Source organism: Poecilia reticulata, linkage group LG22 (genome assembly GCF_000633615.1).
Source record: "Poecilia reticulata strain Guanapo linkage group LG22, Guppy_female_1.0+MT, whole genome shotgun sequence".
NCBI classification, from domain to species: Eukaryota; Metazoa; Chordata; class Actinopteri; order Cyprinodontiformes; family Poeciliidae; genus Poecilia; species Poecilia reticulata.
The window spans coordinates 10,268,852-10,281,621 of NC_024352.1; the positions used below are offsets into that span (position 1 = coordinate 10,268,852).

The 12,770-nt window shown below is 42.6% G+C and overlaps 1 protein-coding gene across 2 annotated transcripts in view; it reads left to right on the plus strand.

The window, feature by feature from the left end:
• The window catches only part of pcnx1 (pecanex 1), a 48,027-nt gene that overhangs the window by 19,070 nt on the left and 16,187 nt on the right, over positions 1 to 12,770 (plus strand). Inside the window, exons 9-26 of one of the 2 annotated variants that reach the window (XM_008398955.2) lie at positions 894 to 987; positions 1,609 to 1,666; positions 3,127 to 3,359; positions 4,387 to 4,540; positions 4,866 to 4,898; positions 5,695 to 5,866; positions 6,044 to 6,154; positions 6,331 to 6,422; positions 6,567 to 6,676; positions 7,633 to 7,738; positions 7,854 to 7,946; positions 8,170 to 8,320; positions 9,390 to 9,531; positions 10,007 to 10,184; positions 10,299 to 10,407; positions 10,509 to 10,638; positions 10,731 to 10,789; positions 11,340 to 11,555. In XM_008398955.2, the coding sequence (XP_008397177.1) occupies positions 894 to 987; positions 1,609 to 1,666; positions 3,127 to 3,359; positions 4,387 to 4,540; positions 4,866 to 4,898; positions 5,695 to 5,866; positions 6,044 to 6,154; positions 6,331 to 6,422; positions 6,567 to 6,676; positions 7,633 to 7,738; positions 7,854 to 7,946; positions 8,170 to 8,320; positions 9,390 to 9,531; positions 10,007 to 10,184; positions 10,299 to 10,407; positions 10,509 to 10,638; positions 10,731 to 10,789; positions 11,340 to 11,555 (2,241 nt within the window). The remainder of the gene's footprint in view (positions 1 to 893; positions 988 to 1,608; positions 1,667 to 3,126; positions 3,360 to 4,386; positions 4,541 to 4,865; positions 4,899 to 5,694; positions 5,867 to 6,043; positions 6,155 to 6,330; positions 6,423 to 6,566; positions 6,677 to 7,632; positions 7,739 to 7,853; positions 7,947 to 8,169; positions 8,321 to 9,389; positions 9,532 to 10,006; positions 10,185 to 10,298; positions 10,408 to 10,508; positions 10,639 to 10,730; positions 10,790 to 11,339; positions 11,556 to 12,770) is intronic. The other variant, XM_008398956.2, reaches the window with a different exon arrangement.

A 12,770-nucleotide genomic window follows, 5' to 3' on the forward strand; every position in this document is an offset into this window, starting at 1 on the left:
CTTCCTTCCTTCCTTCCTTCCTTCCTTCCTTCCTTCCTTCCTTCCTTCCTCTATAACAGCATTTCATGTCGATGTGTGTTAATGTGTGTTGATGTGCGTTGATGTGTGTTAATGTGTGTTGATGTGTGTTGATGTGTGTTGATGTGTGTTAATGTGTGTTAATGTGTGTTAATGTGTGTTGATGTGTGTGTCGTTCAGCTCCTCAGCCTGTTGCTGCTGTTCCACATGATTTCAGGGAAGCAGCAGCAGATCTGTTGCTCCACAGCTGAACTGCGGCCAGCTGCTTGAACAGTTCTCTGAACGTTTGTGTTTTCTGCACATCGGGGCCATAAGCTTCTCAAATATCTCTGATAAACACATTTCATATTTACAGATTCCTCGGTCGGAGTACGACTTTGTTTCCTTCTCTTCCTAACAGGAGAAAACGCACCTTTGCTTTCACTAAAGTCAGGCAACTTTTTACAGCAGCTGATTATCGACTGTTTGGTTTTGCAAACTGAGTCGTGACATTCCCATCAGCCTCTCGCCACTTGAATTTGAAGCAAATATTAACACAAGGCGGTTGCTGTTACCACGGCAGCATTGTAAGGATCGCCGTACTTGACATAAACGTTGCAGCTGCGTCAAAAACAGAAACTGAAGTGGTTCCGAGGCGGAAACGTCGCTAAGCGTTCTCTTTCCGTCTGCTTCTCGTTAAGTCGTTTTCAGAATCCGATTAAAACGCCGCTGTCCATCCGTTAAACATTCACATCCTCCCCTTTCACCTCAGTCCAGACTCGCGCTAAGAAACTGGACTACAGTGAGAGTGACTACTGCAAAGCATTAGCCGTCCTGTTTACTTAATGCAAACATAAAGTTGACTGTTTTTTTTGTTTTCTGTCGTGTTTCCCCAGGAAAGCTCACTCCCTCCCTGTATGAGGCCGGCGGATGCGACATGTCGCTGGTCAATTTTGAACCCGCAACCAGACGAGCCTCCAACAACCTGTGGTAAATTTTAATTTCAGGAAGTTGGGTTTGAGAGGCTCTAACTCTTTCTGGCTTTTTCAAGCATTTTTATTTGTATTTTTTCCAGTTTTTCTCATGACTACGACGGCGTATCAGGGCCATTGTAAAGAGAGAGACGGAAAAAAGAAGTAGATTTCAGTCAAAAACTCAGAAATTTAGAAATTCAAATGGAGACATTTTTCCAGGAGAGAATTGGACATTTCCGGGTTCAAAAAGTAGAAAATTTGCGAAAAAGAAAATTGTGAAATTTTCAGATTAATTCCAGAAAATTTCTTGAAAATTTCTATGTTCAAAACGTCGAAAAATTTGCGAGAAAAATTTCAGAGATTTTAAGAATAATCTCAGAAATTGTTTCAATAAGAGTTATGAAAAAAACAAACATGTCAGAGGTTCAAATTTCCTGAATTTGAAATGTTGAACATTTTAGCATCTTCTATTTAGCGTCTGTGTTTTATATCTATCTCTGGGGATACATAATTGACTTTTTCTTACACTTTAAGAAACCCCGATCCATGATAAAACTGGTGAAAACAGTTTTGTTTTTGTCTTGATGTTATTGGAAAACCAGAATCTGACGTTTTTCTTTATTTGGTGTTTGTACAGGGACACCGACTCCCACCTCTCCAGTTCTACCTCAGTTCGCTTCTACCCTCACGACCTGGTGAGTAAAAAACTAATAAGACAATGTGTGTGTGTGTGTGTGTGTGTGTGTGTGTGTGTGTGTGTGTGTGTGTGTGTGTGTGTGTGTGTGTGTGTGTGTGTGTGTGTGTGTGTGGACTTAAAGGAGGCAGGCCAAAACAAATGACCTTGAGTGACACGTGAAAATTTGTCTGCTTATGCTGGTTTCACAGCTTCTTTAAATGCGCTCTTTGTTTTCAATCTGCGTTCTTGTAAGGCTTAAAGCAGTGGTCCCCAAACTACGGCCCGCTGGCCGGATCCGGCCCGCCTCCACATTTCGTCCGGCCCCCTGAACAATGCCAGAGAGCATTTAGATTGTTTTTCATATATCGTATTTTCCATATTATAAGTCGCTACATTTTTAATAAGCTTTGAACCATGCGGCTTATAGTTCAGTGCAGCTTATATGTGGATTTTTCTTCAACCACCAGGGGGCTCTTTAGCAGGAAGTGAATCATTGGAAGTCAAAATTGGAAATAAAAGAAGAAAGTGCCCATTAAAACAGAATTAGGTTTTAACAGGGAATTGAAATTTGAGAATGTTGTTGATCAGTTAAATAGCTTTGAGGGGAAAAAGAAGATTTTTGGTTTTTTTAAATAATACTGGGATCATTATGAGAATTTGAGGYATMRATATTAGGATTCAATAGATGGCAGTAGTGCAACAATAATGGRTGCAAGCTGCCGTTGAAATCTAAAGAAGAAGAAGAAGGCAGCGCCTATTTTCATTTAGCCCATGCTAGTAGCAGACACAAAGGATCAGCACTTTTACTGTTACAGTTACCGTTCGGAAACTACCGTAATTAGTTCAGTTAAATCTAAACTTGGCAACTTTTTCTTTTTCAACCGTAATAAATGTGATATTCAATTGACCTGTTWTGACTCAAATTTTGGGTGTCCGCCCCCCTCTGCTGCTGCTGCATCATTGTGGAAAACCTGGAGCAACAGAGATAACTGCGGCTTATTTTTTGTAAAAAAAAATGTTGCAAAAATGTTATGTTTACTGGTTTGTTTGTTTTTTTAACTTTGGGGTTGCGGCTTATAGTCCCGAAAATACGGTATTTATTTCATAAATAGTGTTATTTCCTGGATTTTTTCTGTGAAGAACCCAGAGAGGGTTATTTGATTGTGCTTTCTGGAAAACAATAAATTTTTACATTTAGGCACTCCTACAATCGTCACACTTTTTCTGTTACAAACTGACTCCGGCCCCCACCAGAGAAGGGAAAAGTTATGTGGCCCTCACAGGAAAACGTTTGGGGACCCCTGGTTTAAAGTAACAACATTCTGTCAACCCACCTTAAAAAATTTTATCACTTTTACTCATTTTAGTTTCAGCACTTTTTTTTATTTTGGGAAGGGGGAGAAAAAAAATGTCACGCCTTTCCTTGAGTTTTGTAATGTTAGTCGCAAGTTGAGGGAACTGTAGCTGACCACGAGACAGTTCTCCCTCCATCAGATCCGTCTGAACCGCCTGCTGACCATGGACCCGGAGCTGCTGGAGCAGCAGGACGGAGACCTGAGCCCGGAGCTGCAGGACGCGCCGCTGGGACCGGACAGCGCCGCGGCCTCCGCTCCCGCCGGCAAGGCCAAGCAGTACTACCGCCTCTGGCTCCTCCCGTACCTATGGGTCGGCCTGCATTTCGACCGGCTCACGCTGCTGGCACTGTTCGACAGGTGGGCTCGTCTTTACTTCTGCCCGCGCTTCACGTCGCGTCGGGTAACTTGGAGTTTTCAGACAACGAAACCAATTCATTTGATCTGTGAATTCATGGAGTTTTGGTCTGAGTGGGCTTGTCGCAATAAGCAATGAATCAATGATTTAATTAATTGCATGATGAAGTCAAACGACGTCAGTAATTTCCATTTGCGTGATTTGTTGTTTTTCTCTTTCTACAAGAATTAGATGATAAAAAGTCTTCAGTCTGGTGCTTTGGTCTTGACTAGACCTTTATTTTGAAAGACCATTTTTGTTTACAGAGACTTCATCGTTTATTTCATTTGTTGATTCTGTTTTGTTTATTTATTTTGGATATTTCCAATAACTTCCAGCTCCAGTGTTAAATATTCATCAGAATTTAAACCTTGTTGATCTCTGAGAATGTGTTCTTGCTATTAATATACTATTACCATTATATCACTCCAAAATGGTCTCAAAACAACAATGTTATTGTTTATCGCAATAACTTGTGGGACAATTCTATTGTCCAGAAACATTTGAGAATTACATACAAACTTTTAGAGCAACTTGGCATTAAAATTGTCACTATTTACTGAATGACACTTCATGACAACTGTCATAAACATTCATATAGACTTTTTTATGTTCATGACAGGTGTTATGTCATGTTTATGACAGCGTCATGTCAGTCTTATGCACACCCCTTCAAATAAAGTGTTACCATATTGTTTTCATTTTTTAAAATACTTGTCTTTATTGCTTCTCTCATTTTTTGTTTCTTTTGGGTATAAATTGTGATACACAATTTGTGTTTCCCTGTTTGAGCAACCAACAAGCGTTGTTCTCCCGCCGTCGGTCAGAATGACCTTTTCACGAACGACAGCCGAAAGTTCAGAGCATAGTCTTTCTCGCTCCTTTCCAGTTCACCGACCCATGATTTGTTGCTTCTTTTTGTTCGGTTTTATTTAAAAGAAAATGTGTTGTCCTCCGTCTCTGTTGTGTTTGTATTCGTCGTCACTCCAGGAACCGCGAGGTTCTGGAGAACGTCCTGGCCGTCGTGCTGGCCGTCCTGGTGGCCTTCCTGGGCTCTGTGCTCCTCGTCCACGGCTTCTTCACCGACATCTGGGTCTTTCAGTTCTGCCTCGTCATCGCAAGTTGCCAGTATTCCCTGCTGAAGGTGAGCCGCTCGACTCAGCAGCTTAATATTGTGTCAACCTGACCTTAAAAAAAAAAAAAGAAGAAGAGGTGAAACGACGGAGAAGCCGCTTTTGGAAGGAAGGAGTTCAAACGCTGCTCTCATTCGTCTCGACGCGGTGGGGGGAGAACATGAAAGTGTGGCGTTTCCCCCGAGGGGGGAATCTGTGACGCTCTGAAGTGTTGGGCTTTTCTTTCCTGTCAGAAATGTTTAAAAAAAAAAAAAAAAAAAACCTCTGAAAACTACGTGTTTGCTCACAGCGTATCAACTTCCTTCCATTATTTATTCTGCTTCTCTTTATTTCCAGAGTGTCCAGCCGGACTCCTCCTCGCCTCGACATGTACGTAGTTATTTCTCATTTGTTTTGCACTGCATAAAACTTCCAAAAGTTCATCTTGAACCAGTTCAAATCAAGTGACTTCTATGTTGAAGGTAGAAATTCTGTCTGGATTGATCATTTTTACAACCTCTACTTATTATTTAGTGGGAGTTTTTTTTTTTTTTTGGCTTATGGAAAATGATGCTGCTTTTCCTCTGTGAGTTCCCTCCGCCTCCCTCCCTTTACGTCAGTAGGGCTGCTCTGAAACGGCGTCTTTTATTAATGCAGCTCTTACTCAGCTGCAGGCGCAAAGCTTTAAATAGCTGCTGAGAGTTTAGGCCACGGCTCACTCTCTCGCTCTTTGTCTGCATCTCACTTTCTCTCTCCCGCTACCCGCCGGTGTTGTCCCCGTTTCCGCTCCCTGAGCTGACGTTTGGGACTTTGGATCGTCTCCTCTCATGACGTAAAAAACAAAACAAAAAAAAAACAAATTATTTTTCAAAAACCCAAATCTGCGGTGTGTGAAAAGCACGGCAGGTCACTTGCCTCCAGCGGAAACTGGCACGAGAATGACCTTTGTCCCTTGGGACAGATCTAATGTGACCCTGATCACATTTTCCTTTGGAATAATTTTATGAATAACTGAACTGCAGTGAGAAAATAATATCACTTCTAGTAGAAAACCTTTTTTTTCTCAATCCGTTCCCGTATTATTATTTTTCTCAACAACGCGGCGAAGTTATCCATTCTCGTAAACACCTGGCTGTGTCAGGACAACGCCTGAGATCGTGATCGTTCATTCCCCTTGTGCCTGCAGGGTCACAACCGCATCATAGCGTACAGCCGGCCGGTCTACTTCTGCCTGTGCTGCGGCCTCATTTGGCTGCTGCACTACGGCAGTCTGAGGATCACCTCGTCCCGCTTCACGCTGTACGGAGTGGTGCTCACCAGCTCGCTGCTGCTGGCTTTGGCCAGAGACCTCGTCATTGGTGGGTGCATTTCCTGCTAGACATTTTGCATATTTTATTGTTCTAAAATAAGTTTAAAAAAAAAATCATGTCAAAAAATCTGCTGCGTTGCGAGTCCAAATGCAGAAAACACTGAAAGTCACCTTGTGTGTGCGTGTGTGTGTGGGGGGGTGTGCGTGCGTGTGTGTGTTCCTGCAGTCTTCACTCTGTGTTTCCCCATCGTGTTCTTCGTGGGGCTGCTGCCACAAGTCAACACGTTCGTCATGTACCTCTTCGAGCAGCTGGACGTCCACGTGTTCGGGGGCAACGGTGAGTGTGGATGTGACCTCTGTGGGATGATGCGACACACACTCACACACTTTGTCACTCCCAACTCACTGTACCGCAGGGAGACCTTATAGCGCCGTTCTTCCTGGCCTGGTTCCTGTCAGAGTCGTCTCGTTGCTGCTGTTTTATTCTCTCTCTCTCTCTCTCTCTCTCTGCAGCCTGCACGAGTCTCCTGTCGGCGCTGTACAGCACGCTGCGCAGCGTCGTCACCGTCGCCTTGCTCTACGGCTTCTGCTACGGAGCGCTCAAGGTAAGAGCTGACCAAGACGTAAAGGTGGATTGTTGCAGAAACATGCCAGCCGATTCCCTTGTCAGTAGGCCAGCTTGTCATCTGTTTGTTTGGTCTTTGGAGCTGTAAAGTGACATAAAAGCAAAGCTTTCGTCATCGTTCTAGGAGACCTGGGAGCCGCACCACATCCCCGTGTTGTTCTCTGTGTTCTGCGGCCTCCTGGTGGCGGTGTCGTACCACCTGAGCCGGCAAAGCAGCGACCCCTCTGTGCTCATGTAAGCCTCGGCTTCTTTTTTTATCCCGTGGCTGCAAAATATTTGCGTTTAGTTTTTAGGTGCTTGCTTTAAAACATCTGGTTTCTCTAACCGTCAGCTTGATTTTGAAACACTACAAATCACTGCTCTCCTTCTGCGGAGCTGGGTTGTAGGTCACTGGCATTATTTTATCAGGTTAAGGAATCAAAATTTAATAATATAAATGTTTTAACCTTTGCAGTGACTTTTACAGTGATATAGATGTGAGACTGTATCGGCTGCTGCGGCTGCAGCACCCCCATCTGGCTTTTATTCCTACACACTGCCATGTTGTCCTTACTTTTTCTATTCATAAACAAATTTCTACCCATGTGCTTAGCTTTTGCTTATCACAAGTTAAATATTTTCAGCGCATTACGAAGACAGATGATCATGAAAATACGGAAGTATAATTCAGCAGATTAATCATATATTAGGACCGGGAATTTAACACAGTAATATTAATTAATTAGATTTTAACATGTTCAAAAATTTTATACTTTTAGTCTTGTTTTTTTACAAACAAAAGTTCTGAGCTGGAACCATTGTACTCCGTTTCTGGTACGCCTGTAAATCTGACGCACCAGCGACATCCGCTAACAGCAGCGATGGACGTCAAACTTTTTGTCCATTTTTGTTTATTTCCATGTGCTCCCATGTGTATGGTATTATTTATTAATATCTTTCTTTTTTTTTTTAGATTTTTTTACTAAAATATCTCTTTAAGACTAGCTAGTAGGTTTTTTTAAGCAATAAACAAAGGCAACAAATTCTGCTGAACTAATGAATTTTTTTATGCTAACCATATAATTAGGTGCTTGTAATATTGTGGAGTTTGGGATAAAAAGATAATGGCATTTGAGGAAAAACAAACATATATATATGAATTGTGCCCAGGAAGTTACAAGAAGAACATTTTTTGTCCTCTTGCTTCGCAGCTCACTGATACAGTCCAAGATTTTGCCCAATCTGAAAGACAAGAACCCAGAGGACCCCCTGTCTGAGGTGCAGGACCCTCTGCCCGACAAGCTGAGGGCCTCGGTGGTGAGTCTGGCATCCTGAGCCCTCTGAGCTCTGGCTAGGCGTAGACCAGCTACATGACATTTTGTTAAATACCGATTCCTCATCTCATGCCTGATGTTTCTTTTCAAATGTGTAGAATGAGCGCCTGCAGTCGGACCTGATTGTCTGTGTGGTCATTGCTGTCCTTTACTTTGCCATACATGTCAGCACAGTGTTCATAGCACTCCAGGTACAGTAAAAACGTTAGCTCTGAAAACTAAAGTCAATGATTTTATTTGGAGTAAAGCTCGCAACATGGCCGCAGACTTTTTCAAAGTCTCGCGCGCTTATTAGGCTTCCATTTGTCCGAGGAGCATCCTTTGCATCCCCCCCTCCCCCCTCGTTTCTGCTCGTGTGTTCGGATTGAGAAGACGTAACCTTTAGGTTTAATGACTGCCTGGTTCTCTCCTCAGCCCTTCCTCAGTTACGTCCTGTACGCTCTGCTGGGGACGGTGGGACTCCTCACCCACTACCTGCTCCCACAAGTTCGCAAGCAGCTGCCCTGGTACTGCTTCTCTCACCCGCTGCTCAAAACAAAGGAATACTACCAGTTCGAGGTCAGAGGTAAGCAAACGGCGCTCCCTAAAACTTTGACCCTTTTACTTTTATTTATTTTTTATTTTTTTGCTTTTTTGAAATTACAACCACGTATTTCAGTGAAATATATAGAAGTTTTCTGCGATACGTCGTACAAAGGTGTGCACAGTCGCGAATGAAATAAGCAGAAACACAAACGGAACGATGTGTTCCTGTTCATGGAAGAAATAGGAAAAAACAGAGAGTAGATCAGTTTTTTCTTATTAAGATATCACGTTTTTTCCTTATTTTTGTAATTTCCATGTATACTCTTTGACTGTTTTATGTTTATAGACCCATTAATATACAGCTCTAGAAAATGTAACCCCGTCGAGAACCTCCTGGTTTTCCCACCAAATGATTCCTGAGTTAAAACATCAGTTTTGTTGTTTCTAGATGAATATGAACTTGTTTTCTTTGCATTATTAAAAAAGCAGTGCGTGTTTTTTGTTATTTTGACCATTTCTCATTTTCTGCAAATAAACACTACATTTTTGCGTCRGATTTTTTTCCCCAGAGCTGTAGATTGATGTTTAGTTGCTTAAACAATARTGAATCGACTTTTGAAGGAAGAGGTGGACAATTCAGGACGCTTTTCTTCAAACTTCTCCATTTCATTCAAAACGTTTATGTCAGTGTGCGACATGTTCATTTACAAATAAACAAATAAAAATGTGAAAATTTCGCCTTTTTTCAAAAGGATTTACAGATAAGATATGAACAAGTGGCGTGCATTTGTGTTCACCCCTGTTTATTCTGACACCCCTAATTGAAATCCTTACTCGACCAGCTGCTGTCAAGTCACCTAATTTGTAAATAAACTGTGGCAGCAGCTAAAGCAGGCCGGCTCTGACAACAACAGTATAAATCAACAGTATAAAACACTTTCACTGTATCGCTGTGCGSCATTTTGAAAACGGGTGCACCGATTGTAGTTTTCTGCCCGATCACCGATTTTTTATTTATTTTTTTCGAAAAGCCTAACCTGCCGGTTCCGGTTTTAGCTTTGGCCGCCTCCCGCTGAGCTTTGAACTCTGAACCTTTTGTCTCCTCTCAGATGCGGCTCATGTCATGTGGTTTGAAAAGCTTCACGTGTGGCTGCTGTTTGTCGAGAAGAACGTCCTCTACCCGCTCGTCATCCTCAACGAGCTGAGCGGCAGCGCCAGGGAACTCGCCAGTCCAAAGAAACTCGACACAGAGTGAGTCGTCTGCATTTTTATGTATTATTCGTGAGCTTCTACTTCCATTTCGTCTGTCTGCGACCAAATTTATAACGGGATATCCGACATCCGGCTTTAATTTAGACACATTTATTGGAAACCCTAGTAATATGTAACAAAAAATTTATTGAAAAAATATTTTACTTCTGTGGTATTAAATCACAAAACATAAAAATGTAACWTTTAATTGAATTAAATTATGAAAGCAAGAAGGTCACAGATTATKWAAAAAAAAAAWWAATTTYATCGTTTTGTTTTGTTTTCTATTAGTAATCCACGACTTTCTGTTTTTCTTGTCAAATAYAGCCTGTTAGCTGAAACCTCACAGAAAAGTTGTTTCTCATACACGTCAAAATATTTACGCCTAAATGACACRCGCGCCTTATAAACCGCCACGTCTATAGATTTGACACAACTGTGAGTTGTTGTTTTTTTGCGCTTGCTGTGCTGCCAGGGTCGGCGCTCTGATGATCACGGTAGCCGGCCTGAAGCTGCTCCGCTCCTGCTACAGCAGCCCCACCTACCAGTACGTCACCATCCTCTTCACCGTCCTGTTCTTCACCTTCGACTACCGCCACCTGTCCGAGACGCTGCTGCTGGACCTCTTCCTCATGTCTATCGTTTTCAGCAAGGTGAGCTGGAGCAAATCGAAATCAAAGTCCACCTCGACTTTGGAGGCGTTTCCTACTGGACCATGTCAGTGGACAGAATGTGTGATTTTTTTTCCCCCCTCTCTGTCGTTACAGTTGTGGGAGCTTTTCTACAAGCTGCACTTTGTTTACACCTACATCGCTCCGTGGCAAATCACCTGGGGCTCAGCCTTCCACGCCTTCGCTCAGCCCTTCGCCGTGCCTCGTATCCTTCGGCGCTGCACTCAGCTGTTTGACACGTTCGGTTTCAGTAGTCATTTCTATAAGCGCATCGTCATCACGCCGCCTTGACTTGAGCTCGTCCAGATTCCGCCATGCTGTTTGTCCAGGCTGTGGTGTCCGCTGTCTTCTCCACTCCCCTCAACCCTTTCCTGGGCAGCGCCATCTTCATCACCTCCTATGTTCGCCCTGTGAAGTTCTGGGAGCGGGACTACAAGTAGGCAACGCTGTCGTAAGATGGCACTTGTTTATTCCTGTCTACGCATTTCTAAGATGGTTGATTTGGTTGTTTTTTTTAATTTTGTGCAGCACCAAGAGAGTGGATCACTCGAACACTCGGCTAGCCTCTCAGCTCGACAGAAATCCAGGTGAGACGTCGTTTTGCGTTGATCTGTTGCCAGAAACCTTGACAGGACAAACCGCGAGGCTTAAAGTAGTTCTCAAACAGCGAGCTTTGGATATATGTTTTTACCTTCCTCACCAGTCTGTGCATCTTTGCATCAAGAAAACTGTTTGCATCAAGTTATTATGTTGTTAAAATCATAGCTGGAGTTTTGCATTTCTGAGAAATCCTTTAATTTCCTGTGGCAACCATTCAGCTGTGCAAAACACCTGGGGATACCGAGCGAGTGCCGCCTTCGAGCTCCTCCTTGGAGCTGCAGTTTCCAAGCTTCTGCCTCACCCAGTATCCCTCCTCCGTCAATCCCCACTCGGCTCCTTCAGACTAGCCAGCAGCAATTAGCAAACATCTGGTGGAGCTGAGCACCTGCTGAGCTCATGAGAGGAGCTGCTTCTCAGTGAAACACTTATATAAACGTTGTTAAAGGGTTAATGCCTCTTTTGCACATCTTTACCGAGTAACGTCGCAGCCTCCAAGATGCGGCGTTTGAATCTCGACTTCCTTTCGCCTTTCCTCAGGCTCGGACGACAACAACTTGAACTCGATCTTCTACGAGCATCTGACTCGCTCCCTGCAGCACAGCCTGTGCGGAGACCTCCTGCTGGGCCGCTGGGGGAACTTCAGCACCGGGGATTGCTTCATCCTGGCGTCTGACTACCTGAACGCCTTGGTGCAYCTCATCGAGATCGGCAACGGCCTGGTCACCTTCCAGCTCCGGGGCCTGGAGTTCAGAGGTGAGGCCGGGGATTTGGTGGCGGCGTTGTGGCCTTTAAAATGATGTCRGTTTTCTAAATAATCTGACAATCTTGACAGAAAAATGACTCACGAGGAAGAAAAGATGAAGTACAACTTGGTGAAAAACGTTTCTGATGTCGTTTAGGTCTAACCTTGAGTGCGTGAGCGCGTCACAGATTACACATTGCTTTATTTCTTAAGCAAGGATGGAGTTGAAGTATAAAAGTTGTATTTGGAAAAAACAACTAAGTACACGACATGATTGATTAGTTTCCAGAACCAACTTTAGCAGCAATAATTGAAAGGAGTAGTTTGTGTTTGGATCTCCACAGTTGTTTGGAGATCCAAACACAAACAGCCATTTTGTTCTAGATGCTGCTGCGGTTGTTACATTTAACTCAGATTTAACTTTAAAGTGTTCTAGCAAACAGTGAGGCAACTTTTTCTAACACTTGATCCCTCAGTTTCCGATCGTGTCTCATGAGTTAGAAGAGCGGCTGAATCGATTAATCGCGAATGAATTGATTACTGAAGTAATTGTTGACTCATTTAATTGATTACTGAAGTAATTGTTGACTCATTTAATGATTGATTAATCATTAATCATTATTTAACCGATGGATTAATCATTAACTGGACTCAAAAAAAAGCCACTTACTGAAAGAACAACAATGTCAGTAATCATTTTCTTATTGAAAAAGAGAATTGAGTTACTTGTTTATTTCCATAGTTTAATGCATTTCTGTTATTGTATAAGCAAGACTTGGGTGGTTAAATAAAAAAAAAATCTGCTGAATGTGCTGATTTTTTTTCTTATCAAATTAATCGATTAATCGTCAGAATAATCGATTACTAAAATAATTGTTGAGTCCTTTCTTTGACTTTGGGATGAATCTGTTGGGACATTCACTCCTGGGTAAAATTAGCAGATGCACCAGTATTTTTGTTTACTAGCTCTTCTGTTTTTGTCGTTGTTGTTGTTTTCTCTCCTCTCTTAAGATTTTGAAAAATAAATTACATGTGAACAATTACTCAGCAAGTTTAGATCCAAATGAGCTAAAATGTAAAAATAAATAAAGGATTTCACTACCTGAGTTTAACGCTTTATTGCAGTGGAAWACACACCTGGCTGCTGTTTATTATCAGCGTGACTCTGAGTCATTTAGCTCGAGGGTTTGTGCTACATAGCGGACCTGATGAAACGGGAGCGGTGC